The sequence below is a fragment of the Pipra filicauda genome, unplaced genomic scaffold (genome assembly GCF_003945595.2).
Source record: "Pipra filicauda isolate LSUMZ 115617 unplaced genomic scaffold, ASM394559v2 scaffold126_size2276778_pilon, whole genome shotgun sequence".
Lineage (NCBI taxonomy): Eukaryota > Metazoa > Chordata > Aves > Passeriformes > Pipridae > Pipra > Pipra filicauda.
In genome coordinates, this window is record NW_024103729.1 from 1,414,124 (window position 1) to 1,429,807 (window position 15,684).

The 15,684-nt window shown below is 37.3% G+C and overlaps 1 protein-coding gene across 1 annotated transcript in view; it reads left to right on the plus strand.

The window, feature by feature from the left end:
- Window positions 1-15,684, plus strand: part of SLC9A9 (solute carrier family 9 member A9) — a 181,368-nt gene that overhangs the window by 85,518 nt on the left and 80,166 nt on the right. Inside the window, exon 10 of the mRNA XM_027739894.2 lies at window positions 14,751-14,864. Coding sequence (XP_027595695.1) covers window positions 14,751-14,864 — 114 coding nt within the window. The remainder of the gene's footprint in view (window positions 1-14,750; window positions 14,865-15,684) is intronic.

A 15,684-nucleotide genomic window follows, 5' to 3' on the forward strand; every position in this document is an offset into this window, starting at 1 on the left:
GGAATTATTTACAGCTGCTATATCACCTCACACTATGCTGCAGCCAAACAACAGTTGCTTCTAAATCTTGGGACATTATAGCTCAGATTTTACATTAGGCTTCAGATGTACAGTAGGGCTGGGTTGATTTGCTCTGCTACAAGTAAGTCAGTAGCTGGGCAGGGTGTTGTGAGATAAATGGAAATCCCCAGTTTGTTGAAAGTGGGCAGTATAAATCCCTACAGGTCACCTGTCGAAAGGGATGCATGCACAATACTGTGTTGTCTATGGGAAGATAAGATACACCTCGCTATCTTTTTCTCTCTGCCCTCTCTCACTTTCACTCAAATGCCAAGCTAAGATAGTCCATTTTCCTGGTGGGGGAGTACTGACTAATGGTTATAAATGTTACCCATCATACTTAGGAGTTGTATCATTTTCTGGTTATATTCCTTTAACTCTGGGGAACAACCACAGTGATGAGAATGGTACAGGGCAATACCTTTCTTTGGTTAAGTTTGCAAGGATATGGAGAATTCCATTCACAGACAGCATAGAGTGTCAGCAACAAATTCTGGAAAGGGAATTCTGAAAGGCATCTCCTATGGGAATAGAGCCAGGGAATTACAAGAAGACACCAGAAAGCATGTCCAGCCAACAAGGGAGTGTGTCACACACTGCCCTGCCTGTCTCCATTCATTCCACCAGTCTAACCCTTGTTCACATAGTCACCTATGAAATAGTTTGTCTAACAAGCTAGTGAAGGTTGCTATCTCAAATTAAATGTCCTAGCCTTTCTAACCACCTTAGAGTTAAACAGGGACCTGTTTTGCTGACCCTGAGAGCAACCCCATTATGGAACATCTGTCTTAGAGATAAAAGCTTGTGGCCTGATTGTTCAGCTGCACTGGGTGTGCAGTGTGCACAAGATGCCACATTAAGATTTCAGTGGCCTTTCACCTCCAAGGTTTTACATGGGTGGGACAATGAGGTAAAGAAAAAACAAGAGAGCTCAGTGCTGCTTAACCTCTGAGTAACTTTACCATAGCATGTACTCTCACTAAGATGTTTGAGCAAATTAGTTTAGACTGGAGGACTGAAAGTTCAGACTGGTCTTGGGGCTTTTCTCATTGATGGACACAGTACTGATTGGTTCAAATTTTACTCTCCACACTATAAATGATGTCTCCACAGAGACGTGATTATCTCTGATTATTAAAAGTCATCATTTTGCAGAGGAGCAGCTAATATTTCCTGGAAATCCCTTGAAAATACCTGGAATTTTAAAAGCTTTCCTATTGTTGAAGACATAGCTGTATGTTTTCCAACAAGGACACAGGCTAGGGATCAATCCAACTCATTGTTGGATCATAAATTAAGCTGCATTCCAGAGAAACTTTCGTGTAAAAGGACTGTGTTTATAAGTATATTAATTCTAATTAATCATATTCATCAAAATAGGTTGACAAAACAGTCATAAAATATGTATTTTTTAATTTCTCAAAAACTGTAAACCAAATCATTATAGTCTCTTGACCCTAGTATGTTATCATATAGTTTCAATATAGACTTCAGACTTAGGATAACACAATCACTAAGGTTGGAAAAGATCTCCAAGATCATAAAATCCAGCTATTGATTGAATACCACTATGGCCACTGAACTATACTGCAAAGTGTCACATCTATTCATTCTTTGAGAACTTCTGGAGATGGTGACTCCACCACTTCCCTGGGGAGCTTATTCTGATGCTTAGGTTGATGCTGTTCCATCATGATTATAGACTCAATTCAGAAGCAAATTGAAACAGTAAAGTAAAAGTAAAGTATGGCAATGGAGTTGTAAAATCAACTGAAAGGGGAAAAGTAATCAATTAATCAAAACAGTATTATCTGAACTCCAGCAGAAATTTTTTACTAAAAAGAGCCTTGTAGGACTAAAGGCAAAGAGGTGGCTGAAGTCAGGTTTTGGCTCACAATATCCAAAGAACACACCATCACTGTGATTGGTCATTCTGCTGCTTTTCTGCTGGCCTGTGTCTTGTAAACAAGTTACAAGCAGACCTACAGCCACCATTGAAACAACAGATCTCCTTTCTCCAGACATAGGATACAGCGACTGACTTTTAGGATTCTTCCACGAGCTGTCTTTTCACAAGAAAATTAATAAGGCACTGTAGATTCTGCTCCAGTTACAGAGTGATTTCTCCTGAATCTGTTGTTAAAAACACGTGCCAGGAGCTGCAGCTGCTGTTGTTATCTTTCTGTGAGAGAAGGAAGCAGCTGAGCAGAGCTGACCATGTGTTACTAACGCCCAGATTGCATCGATCTGTTTTACAAAGTATCCCACCCAGGATATCTTGCACCCGAGAGAAGTAGCCCTCTAAATTCACTCTAAATTCACAGGGAGAAGCAGCAGCACAAAACGAAATAGGTTGAGTACCCTTATCTTAAATCCTCCACAGTCCACAGGACATGTGTGTGCCCTGTGGCTTTGGTTCTGCTATTTGTGTGAGCATCTAAGAGACTAAACATTGGAGCTGGGCTTACTTCTATAGCACACAGCCTATACTAATATATCTCTGGCTAATGCCTACTATTTTCTGTTATCAGACATTGGATTGTTCATAGATAATGTGTTTACACTTCTGGGAAGAAAAGTACACACACAAATGTCACGTTATAATGACTCTCACAATTCAATCTCTTGACTTATAAAAACTTTGAGAGTATTTCAAGACGGAGAAAAACCCTACTTACAGCAAAATATCCTCGATAATTAGCCAGGCAGCAACTACCACAAAACGTAATTCCCATCCTTTTGAAATGAGCAGCCTAACTGACAGCTGTTGTGATTTGTTCAGAAACTCTACTTAGGGAAAAATGACCTTTAAGGCACTGCAAGAGGTCAGGTGTTTCCAAATACACGATTAGCAGAGAGAAAGACTGAGAAAGTTATCTTTCAAACAAGGTTACCACCAGTACTAGATTCTAATCAGTCTTTGCATATGTGCTGTGCAGGAGGAGTCTGTTTTCCCAGCACAGTCTCAGTGCCTACAGGAAAATTTCATAGTAGAATATTTTTTTTGTCTTCCAAGGTGTACAGCAGCACTGACTGTTGGATATGAGATAACATATTTGATGGCTAGTACTCTGAGGGTAAACTGAAAATTCTTCTTAACTAATTCATGGCACTGAGGTCCGGGAAAAAAAGACTCAGGTCTTCAAAAAGTATACAAGAGGTCTTTGCCTAAAGGATCCAGTAAATTCCAGATTCCCGGTTAGCATCAAACAGGTTGCATGCATGAAGTACTTTTTTCCATTTAAGTGGAGACTGAGCATAAAATTTAGCTCTGATGGGCACTGTCTCCATCTGTTTCATGGTTCCCTTTCTGCAGCTGAACAAAAAAATCCTGAATTTCCAATGCCCTTGAACTCCTGCAAGGGCATTCAAAAGTTAGAAAAACTGGGGCTTCAGACAATGCTGCTCAGAAAAGAGCACAGGTGACCAGCTTACAGAGGTCAACAGAAAGGTCTGGAGAAAAAGCTCATTCTGATAACAAAAATATGAAAATAAAATAGCATTTGGAAAGATTTATTTGTATTGGAATAGCATTAGTAGAGTTTTGCCCCTGTTTTAACTAGTTTTGCTTAAAGTAAATACTTTGGAAATTAGTAACATTAGGGAAAAACCTTGCTCTTGTTTTCTTATAGTGCACACAGTTTTGTTTGGTTTTGTTTTTGTTTTTTGTTTGTTTGTTTGTTTTTGGTTTTTGGGTTTGTTTTTTTTTTTTTTGGTGAGGCCTGTAGCAAAACCTTCATTTTGCAGCTGTTCAAAACAATCAGGGAGAACAGAGAAATGCCCCTGCTGTTTTTCTTTCTGAGAGAAGAAAATGATACAAACATAAAAAGCTTTTAAGCACAGTTAAAAAAGGAGAATGGTTTATGCTGCATTTAGCATATGGCTATTAGGAGTAGACACTTGAAACTGTATAGAGATTCCTGCTAAGTTTGAGATAGCTAACTTATACTAGAAACAACACAAGTCACAGCCTTCTACCCTTCTAAGAGTCCAAAAACGCATCTCTAGACATTAGGTCTCATTACAGCTCCAGCCTAAGTACCCTGGAGAGAACAGCCCCTCATTCTTGTCCTGTGCTTTCCCTTACAACCTCCACTTTTCCCTCCTGAGGCACTGCTGAGCTGCAGTGGTGTCCTGGACATGCTGGCTGAGCCCTGTGTTCCCGAGCTGCAGTGCCATAGCTTGGGAGCTCAGTGCATCTCTGCAGAGCCACCGGGGTGTTACAAACACGCTGCTCTCCCTCATAAATTGCCTTCTTTTCTCTAAGTGAAAATGCACCACACACGTGGTGCTTGTAATAATTATTACCTTTAAAATGGATTGCAACTGACAGGACGTGTACAATGAATTCCAGATCTCCTCACAGCTATTTTCTGTGGTTAGCAGGAAAGGCTGAAGTCTGGAAACACGCCAGGTGCATTGTTTGACCAGATGTATCATAAGATCTTATGGAACCCTGCAGAACAGTATAATGCTATACAGAAAGCTAAAGCTGCTTACTGTATGAGTTTAACAAGAATCGTAACAACACAAGAAAATCTTGATTTCTGCAAAAGAAAATCATGTCTTTCAATCTGAATTTCTTAACAAAATCCCTCATTATCTGACTGATGTTCCTGATTACTTAACCATGCTAAAAGAATGTTAATCTGCAGTCTCTTTACATATGACTCCCCTTAAATTTATGTGGAAATGCTGTAATTGTTTCCTCTCTTTCAGCTGTGAGCTATATGATGGATGGTAAACAGCTTGGAAACATTGCTACGAGTGAAGTGATAACAGTAGACTTTATGGTGTATCAGTAATTACCTGCATAATTTATGGTTTATATCATAAATTAGCTGCTATCCTATCCATAATACTGAAAATACCGGCTGTGCACATACAGAAATCTTGTCAGAATATTCAGTCTTATACTTCATTCTGCAGTTTTCATTTTTCCTGTTTTTGCACACCTGCATTAGTGACTCCTTAACTGCAAATGTGCACGTGTGCTCTGGCCTCATTAGTTCCCATCAAGCAAAGTGTCCCCATATTTTATAAGGAAAATCATATTCTAGTATCTTACACACACAGCCCCCTGAATAAAAAAGGTACTTTGGACCTATGAAGAAGAGAAAGTCTCTTGAAAAACAAACCAAAAACCATTTTCCTTCATTTTGCTTAAGCACAGTAACTGGAAAATACAACATGCTCAAATGTAATTCATACCCTGAAGTAACCCAGAACTGCAGTGAAGCAGTATTTCTACAGAGAAGCTCATCTTGCTGAAAAATGATGTCATTTTTGATGCTGGTAGGCTAAGGAACATAATGCCATATGCAAACTAGTTTCCAAATGGCTTCATTAAAGTTTTTACAATCTGTTTAAACATTAAACATTTTCTTTAAATATTAATAAAGATCTTAGATTGTTAAGGTTATAGTTTACTCTTTACAGCACAGTAGCAGATGCCAGCAGTTAGCTAACATATACCAATTGGAATTATAACCTATAGGCCAAAATCTCATTGGCATATGGAGAAATGTGTAATGAACTTCCAAACTGAGACACATGCTGTAGTTTCTTTGAAAGGTGCCCTGAATCACAAATGAGACTCTCATATATCTTCATCTGTGCGGTGGAGTCAAACTGCATGGGGCTATGTAAGCTACTGCAGAGCCCAAAACTGCTTTATGTAACTATGCAGATCATGTTACTGTGTCTTTCTTGATCTTCTCACAAGATGTTTGAAGAGTAATCTCTGAAACTTTTCTCCCTACTGTGGGTAGTTAGCATTCATCCCTAGTTTTTAAGTCTGCATCCATGCAAATATCCAGCTTCGTACCCCACTTCTGTAAAGCACATCTGGTTTTGTGAAGAGAATTCCCTCTAAGCGTGTAGCCTGTCAAATCAAGGCCCTTCCTAATTACTGCCTCCCTCCTCATCACTGCAACTGTGGAGTGTACAGAGGAAGAACAAACAAAAATCAGTCTAGCGCTGGGGTATGAACATATTCTCACATCATCAACACGTAGTGCTGAAACAGAGCAGGGTGCAGGTCAGTGTCCCGTACTGAGGGTGTGTATGGGTACCTTTAGTTTGAAGTATATCTTACACAATCTCGTGTTTTGTAAAAGTTGACAGTTACAATTCCCTTAAACATGTAGTCAGTCCCTACTCTCTCGTCTGAGAATCTGTGACAAGGAAAAAAAATAAAGGTAAGATTCTTCGTTTAAGTCTTTCTTAATTTTTCATACAGGTAAAGTAATTTAGCAGAGTTTTAGATAATGAACCAAAGCCCATTGACGTTAATGAGATTTGGCTTATGCTATAAATGAACAGGTTCTAAATATAAGGATAACAGAAGTCAACACAGTCTCTTACTTAAAATACAGTTATGTAATGGCAATGATTTTCTCTAACTAGGAAACACTGACACTTCACATTATTATGTGATTTTACTACAGGATTTATCAATAAATTTTCCAATTAGGGAATGAATCTCCAGAAAATATTATCTGTTTTGTATTTCTATGCATAGTACATTATACTGCTAAATTGGAGTGCAGTAAAATTATTCAGCACATAGGTTTACATAGTTTTTAATGTTGAGGGTATCAGTAATAGACTCCTTAATTATAGCCCTGTGTTGCCTTACACTTGCATGAGTACGTGTCACCCTGCTCATAATTGCTTTCCTGTGAGGACACTGTGTTTGGAAACGCAATTAAGAGAGCTATTTCTGGCGTGGTTGGAGAGGCTGCACCGGGATCTTTGCAGAGCATCAAGAGTTTTTTGTTGCAAATATTGACTGGCCTCTCCCAAAGAAGCCAGCCTGGTTTGGGAGCTTTGCTACTTTTTTACTTTATATTTTTTTAAACGCTGATACTTTTGCCCTGCCCAGAGAGCCTTGGGGCAATGGGAGGCCTTAAGGAATCCCAGCTCATATTATCAAACTGCTATTGACAAAGATCCATTCTTGCAGTCTGAAATACGTTTTATATGTTTCTTCTTTTTGCATGACTGCTGATTCCTCACAGTTCTCTTTCAAGGGTTATCATCTGAAAAATTCCCTATCAGCTAAAAAAACTGCACAAAAGTTTTGGTCAACACTTTTTAGAAGTATGTAGCTAACACTAAAATTCTCACACAATAAGCTACAAGAAGAAAATACATGTAAATAAGGCATTATAATAGTCTAAAGCCCTTGCCAGCATCCTGTCTTTTTACTGACTGCACAGCTGTGTTTCCATTACACGATTAATGGATTTGCTACCTTCAAAAGAGACATTTGTACCAAATGGTGGCACAGTGCAAGAAATACTAAACAGCTGACTATAGCTCATCTCTTTCTCATGGTACCGTCTGTGCACATAATTAAGGGCTAAAAAGCTCTTTTGTCAAAATTTTTCAGACTGAATGTCTAAATCATGACTGGGATTCAAATAAGTGCTCTGTCTTTGCACATATTTTGGTACCTATCCACTTCCATTAACCTACAATAATGAAACAGCATGCAAGTTTGAGCATCTATTTCAGGCTTTTGACTTTTAATTCTGCTCCAGTCACACCAATCAAGGGGGTTCACGCACCTGCTTTCCTACAGATTCTTACAGAAGGTATTTTTAAGTTGCATTAGTATTATTTTCACTACAGAGACCTAATTTTATTTAAAATAGTCTCCTGATCTCCCAGATTCAAGTACAGTTGAAGGTGTATCTTAGTTTAGGATTTCCAGATTCTGTTTGTTTCACTGTGTGCCTGGTTTGTGGGTTTTTTTGTGATGTCAGTCATGGGTTTAGTAAAACATCACCAAGGAGACCACAAGTAATTTAGTAGACCTGAAAACCCTGGAAATCCTTGCAATACTTTCTCCAACAGCTCAACAGCTTCTATTCTGTTGGTTTCAGCTGGAGTCACATTATGTCTCATTTATCTCATCTCCATACACCCTGCACTCTAGATTACAGCTTTAAGTGTCAGATGAGAAAAGTCATATACTCTAATACTTAAGAAAAAAACGTGACACAGAAAAACAGATGTGCTTTTCACACTTCTCAGTCTTTTTGTCCAAATGGATCATCAGTTTTTGAATAGCAGCCTACATCAGGAGGCAGAGAAGCTGTCTAAAGATGACTGTAGAAATGAAACAAAGAATTCCCCAAATCCCCACCCTAAACATATAAGAACAGATCAGTGGACATACTAATTCAGTATCCTGCTTCAGATACTGAACTGCAGAGTAATTGCAAACAATACTGCCCAAGGGTAATACCACCACAGGGTAGCATTCTCCAAAGTTGACTCATCAGTAATAGGTCTTCAAGAATAATAAAGAGAGCTTAATATCATCAGAATCTCAAACTATTCAACACTGTTTAGAGCAAGAGCAATTCTCGGAGTGAGGATGCTCTGCATATGTTAGGAAGAGGTAAGGTCTTGGTTCCATTCCCCTCCACCCTCTATAAACAGACTTATAACAAAGCAGTATTTATATGGAAAACCTTGAACAAATAACTGTGGCACAGAAAGTAGAGATGTTATTTAATAAACACTCTTTTATCTTAGATTAGGCACTGAATAAAAACAAAACAACATGTCATCAGAAAAAAATGCATGCAAATACTGCTACTGCTTTCTGGGTTAAGGTAGAACAGATTTATTCTTATTTTGCAGTTCTGCAGCTTTTTTTTTCCACAGAATTAGTTTTACACACTGTAAAGGGAAACATCAATATTGGTAGCTAGGAGCTGCACTATATTATCTATAAAAGAGATGCAAAGAGGGTAAGTATTTATCCTGTAATAGTCAGATTTGGAGTGAAATGAAGACCTTACAGATATGAAGAAAAGACACCACAGACTTCATAAGAATCTCTTTTTATTAATTCCTGATAGGTTAAAAGCCCTCATATTTGTTTCTAGTTCCTAGTACATCAAAGACTAACTTTCCAACACCCAAAACTTGGCAAGGAAACAAGCTGTTTTTCTGAACACAGTTCAAGAATTAGTATTGGAGCATATTTTTAGGTACAACTTAAGGCCTGACGTATAACAGCAAGTCGGTTTTGCTGCAGGAAGGGGAGGGATCTAAAAAGTTTCCCTTTCTTACAAATTGAGCCATGTTTGAAAAAAACCTACTTTGCAGAAATTCCCTTTCCTAGGCATCTTAGCAAGACTAACATTCTAGAGCTAGATCCAATCTACCAAAGGCAAGGTTGAATTTAAATTCTAAATTAGCTGCCTAACTTTCAACATTTGCAATTTAAACTTCTTTTGTCAAGCAAAGCCATTCAAGACCAATGATATTTTTAATAATAGGATTTGCCTTTATATCTGAGGCCAAGATCTTTTTCTTTGCTATTGCTAGTCAGAAGTGTATTCTGTGCCAGCAGTTTTATCCAGCTTCTCCCAAGCTGAACTTTTGTGATGGTGCGTACATTACGCCAGAAAGAGTAACCATACCATGGAAATGCAAAATATTGCTGCTCTTTCCTTTCCCTTGGTGCTACTGTTTCTTTATTTCTTTTTCCTTTTCCTTTCTCAGTTCTCCCTCAGGCCTTCTCAGTCCTTTAAACCTCCCAGCTCTATAGGGAAATGGAAAGGTATTGTGAGCCTTCAGTAAATCTGTTGGGGTGAAATTCATTTAATTCAGTAGCAAAGCCTGCTGATAAAAAAGGCCAGAATTTTTCCCCAGGACATTAAAGATCTTGTACGAATCTCTCTCTGCTACTGTGTGTGCAAGTCTAGAGCCAGATATGCTTGGATATCAAAATTAACACCATAAACAAGTTTATATTCTATCATGAATTTGAGTCACTTTTGCTGATTCTTTCAACTAAGCATGTTATTCAGAAATGAGCATTTTATCACTATGATGTGAAGATTCATTATAGCTGTATAAGACTTCAAGCAAAAAGTTCAAATTCAAACCTTTTTCTGATTTTGAAACCCCTAATCAAAATAAAATTAAATAAAGCAATTAGGCTATAAAAAAGTCTTCTACAATCTCAGAAAAAATATGGTAGTTCAAATTCTAACTGCATTTTAATTCAAAACAGTTAGAGAAAAGCAATTTTCATCAATTATTGATTTATCAATATCCTTGATTTCATGGAACATTTTTAATAGCTGTGTTCTAATTAAATAGCAGTATTCAAATATAATAAATTTTATAACCATCACTTAACATTGACTGCTTGGGTTTTTAATAGCTCTCTGTCACCTTCAGATGTCTCTTAAAAAGTATAATCAATTTTACATGCTTGCTTCCTGGCTGCTGTTGGACTAGGGAAACTCTCTGTGTTTTGATGCAAGAATATATCAGTGCAGGATGTACCCCCGAGACAGGTGGCATTTCTTTGTGTTGTGACCAAAATCAGTACAACCAGAGAAAGCTTGCAGGTACCTGCAAGTGGGGGATGACATTCCTTCAGCAGGTATTAAATCAAGTGAACAAATGCAATATTGCCATCAGTGAGTAAAATTCCCTACATTTTGCTGGGAGGAAGCTGTGGATGTGATTCAGCTTTCATCCAATACCCCCATACTAACGTTATTCCCTTCAGAGAAAAGAATGCTGTTTGCAGTTCTGCTTTTACCCAGTCCCGTCGTGCTAACTTTATTCCCTTGAGATGAAAAACGCTCTTTAAAATATTAGGATTTGAAAAATCTTATTTTCCACCTCCCCAGCCACAAGGAGCTGTGGCACAGATTGTGATCATTTTCTCCTTTTGATGATCCTTTAAAGAATTCTATTTTTATTGCAGCTGAGATTGGTACTTAGTGTGTCCCATCTTCCAGGTGCACTAATTACTTACCTAGATAATCTTTCTAACACTCAGTGAAAATATAAGTAGTTCTATAAAATGAATAGAGTTGCAAAAGCCATTCTGGCGTATCTTGTTGCTCTAATTGGCTTGAATTTAACTGTGGGGTTTGAGGGAAGGAGAAGAAAAATATGGTGCTTTCCTTTTCTTGCTTGAAAGATAAAGCTAAAAAACTTCTATGTCATATAAAATTTTTCACTTGAGTTAAAATAATGCATCAGTATAAGATAAACTCAGTGGTTACAGCAAGGCTTAAGGTGCAAACAGCCTGGATTTATTCCTTCCTCTGCCAGTGAGAACTGAACTGCAAGTGGCACTTTCCAGAAGAAGGTTCCAACTTAAAACTGATTTTTTGCACATCCGTCTTAGCACTTACAGTGGCTGAGAGTAATAGAAAAACTAAGCATATTTAGTGAATGATGTGGTTTTAAATACATAAGTATTATATAAATTTTACCATAAATCTTTTGCAATAAGCACTATTTACAGAGAAAATTACTAAAGCAAAGCAAATACCAGTTTCGGTAACTCACTGAGCTAAACACCTAAACCAAGTGCCTGGATTGGTTCTGAAATGGTGGGTTTGTAATTAATACTTTACTCTGCAATGTGTTGACATTGGTGATTTATTACAGCTCTTACTTTAAAAGTATAAGCAGATTTATAGACTTTGAGGTGAGGTAGAAATGTCACATTAAAAACGAGGGGGGTTAGTTGAAAAATTTTCTTACTACTATGTGTGTATTAAAATGGTTTCTAATATAATTTTCTGTTAGCCTTGGGAAACTAATGGTGGGATATGAGCACTTTAACACTGATTTCATTTAAAGTAGAAAGAGGTTAGTTTTCTGTGTGGGTGGCAAGGGAAGGGATATGGTTACAGACAAAACACTTCTAAAGACTCAGTTTCTAGGACTTTAATCCTAACTTTTTCTTCCTATTAAAGTAATCCCACTTGCAAGGATGTATATTCAAAATAAAGAACATTTTTTAATAGTATTTAAGCAGACCATGCATCATAGCACAGACCTGGCCCATGGCCATTCAAATAAAAAAGGACTACTGCGTATGGTACAACTCCCTGGATGACCCAGGAAATTTTAAATTCCAGTTGAAGGCCTATTCCTCCTGTTTTTCTGCTTCTCATCAAAAGGTCTTGGCACCTCACCTTTAAAATAGTGATAGAAACATCTGAGTGAAAGGCATGACAATTTGAGGAAATGCTCCTATGGAAGCTGTTTCTTAATATGGTTTTCAGAAGATCTCTTAAGAATAAATTGTTTTGCACTGAAGGGATTTGTGCTGCACGGCGCTGACAGTTAAGTGGTAAATGGAATATCTCAATGGGTTCTGTATTACTGTTGAACAAAACACAGAAGTTGAACACTAAATAAAACACTATGCTTAAATACAGGAATAAAAGTGAAGTCAAGAGGACAGTGGGTTTTATGTCATATCTGCAAGTGTCCTTGTTCCAGCAAAAGGCATTCAGATATCACTTCTTTGATGACAATAACTACTTCTGAAGCAGTTGGCTTTTTTGTTTGTTTTGGGGTTTTTTCTCATGGTGAGAAATTTGAATAAGTTGCACTCCGTGAATAAAGTGTCATATGAGTGAGTGATATACTTTTTGAAAGGGAGAGTAAAAGGAGATGAATCTTTCATAAGAGACCATATCATGGCTGTGACTGGAATAGGAAGGAGCTGGGCCTGCTCTAAATGAGCTATTGAAATAGCACCTGGATTTTTGCTACACGAAGGAAGGAAAGTAGTCTGGATTTAATCTTATAGCAGGCAGGCAGTGGTCTGATAGTGGAAGATCAAAATACGGAGAAACTAGAGATAAGAGAGGAAAAAAAAATAAACCAGCACATTTCAGCAAACACACAAACACACACACACACACACACACACACACACAAAGGTTTGAATTAGCAAGAAACAGGATGCATGTAGTCAGTAGAAGGAGGTAAAGTTATTGGGAAATGTAAAAAATGCACTGAAGTGGATTCACAAGAAATCCATAAAGATTTCATCTTGATCAGACTGCTGGAGACAAGTGGTGAGGAGTTCAAAATCAGCTATGTCATGAAAGCACTTCAGGCAAGAGTAAAAGCTTGAATTTACTGCTAAAGATTATTGAGAAAGAGTATAGAGTGAAAGCAATGATACAGCAAAAATCTGTTTTCCTCAAAAAAAAAGTATGGTAACAGAAGATCGGAAGATACAAGAAATAAAATTTAGTTTCAGAAACTGTATTTCTAAAATGCATCAATAGTAGATCTACTTTGCCTTTTTTTTGTCTTGAATGAGATTTTGTAAATTAAGAATGAAATATCATTCAGCTTTAAAACCTCTGGGGCACCTTTATCTTATCCCAACAACCAAAATATGCAGTTGTGGCTCTTCATAGCCATAGTATCCTTCCCTAAAAGGATTTTCATGTATACACAAATAGCTATTTTATATATATGTAGATCCTATCATGACACCACTGATACATTTTTCTAATGATTTAAATAATGTATCAGATGACATTCCCACAAAGACATGGGCTCATGGTTGCTCCCAAATGGAAATGCAAAGATTTACCATCATTTCTATGGGTCACAAGATCCCATACTTTGAGGTTTTTTGACAACTGGTTTCTCTCATTTAAATTTAATGAAAATAATTTAAAACTGCTAACCTGCAAATATTTTCTGTGTTTGTTTTCATGTCGTTCAGTATTGCAGCACAAAATGGGGCCTATGGAATGTGTGCTTGGGATAATTGATGGTGCTGCCATGGGGTCCAAAATATCTTCCCACATGCTAATAGGGTTTATGCCATTTTGCCTCACAAATTTGTTTTAATGATTGTGACAGCTCCCATTTTTCCTTTGTTAAATCTTAGTGACTGTTATTGGATATTTATTTTTAGAAGCACAAACATATTACAAAAAACACATAAGCTCACTGAGGACAAATAAAAAAATCTCCATAGTAACATTCCAAATAGTGATGTATGACTGTTGTAGACAGACTGACAAACTTCAGTCCTAACTCTGCAACAGGATTTGTTAGCATATAATCCTGAGCTCAAAAGTGACTTCAGAAGAGAAAAGCCCTCCTCTTCTCTGTGGTTATTTGGCAGCATTTTTTTCCAAATGTGGATAAATTTATTTTATTAGTTTTTATATAATCAGCTGCAAATGCAATCAAGAACATCCCCTCAAGACAAATGAATATTTTGGCTTTGCTTGTTTGTTCACAGAAGAAATTCTACCCTAATCATGTATTTTAATCTTATTTTATAACACCTTTAAATGATATCTTAAATAGCTTGGTTTGAAATGAGTATTGATATTGATGTCCATACAGAGCAATAAAAGTTTCCATCTGTAGGATAATATTCATGGTAGTAAGAAAGACTGTGCTACGTTTCAAAGGCACAGGTTCTTGGAAGTCCATTTAGGAAATCTTTTTTTCTCTCTTGGCATTAGTGCACCCACTCCCAGCCACTTTTGTAACCAGGAGCCATTTCCCAGGCTCACCTCTGTAAACACGAGTGAAGCTAAATTCCCTCAGCTTCCTTGCATTTGCACTGAAGCTTGTATAACTTACTTGCTGTTTACGTATTCTACCATTTTCTATGTCAAGCTTTCATACACGAATCAGAGAAAAACATGCAAGCAACTATGATGTTTAAAGCTAAAGGACACTCAGCATACTGTATAGCAAATTAGGTGGTTTTAAAATCCACCCTTGCAATAGCAGCAATTTCTGTTCCTTTCATCTAAACAGGAATTTTTGTTCCTTTCATCCAAGGGAATCTGGAATAATCAGTAGTTTGTTACAGACATGAGTCATAATTATGTTCTTTCTCTCTCTCGTTTAAGTTGTTCGAGTTCATGAATTTTTTGGCTGAGAACGTCATCTTCTGTTACATGGGACTCGCACTATTTACATTTCAAAATCACATCTTCAATCCTCTTTTTATATTTGGTGCATTTGTATCCTTTTCTTTAAAGAAGTATGTATCTAAGTGTATGTGTATATATATAAAAAAAGTATGTTCCATGAGGAAAAAAAATAAAAGCCAACAAGCAAACCAGTCAGTTCCTTGAATACTAAAAATCAATTTTTGTCAAGTCCAAGGGCAATGATCTGTATTACCTGTATCTTAATAACTGCCCCAGGGCACATAAGCACATGTTCTTTGGACAGTTGCTGTTTTGCTCACCTGCTACCAGTTAAATGGCTTTAAACCATCTGGGGAACTTTTGCCACCGGTTTACAAGTGGAGTGGGAAATTGGGATGCGTATTGGGGCACATCTCTGGGGACAGATGCTGGCACACAAAATCTTTTTGCCTGTCCAGAGCCAGTGCAGATCCACAAACTGTAGAGCTGCCTCCAGATAGATGTGTGCCATAAGCAGGACTTCCCCAAAACTACTTAAATTATATTAAGTCCTTAAAAGCAAGCAGTTCTGCTTTCCTTCTTTATATTTGATATCTCTAGAGTATATAGATTTATTTATACCATCATGTGCCTGACTGGTAAGAAAAAGAGTCTGTGTCTTTAATTCTGCCATGGTTTCTCAACAAATCTGTGGTTTACTTGCACAGCACTATAGATTTTTTTTCACACTGACAATTTATACAATGATTTGTTTGGCTCAGAGCAGCAGCCCTTTGCTTATCACTTTAAAATGAACTTTTAATAGCTTTGAAAGTTGGGATCACAGTGTTTACTTACAGTAATTTTTATATGTAATTTCTAAATGAATAACAACAACCCATCAGAGGTCCCTTGGCTGCAGGTTGGTTGG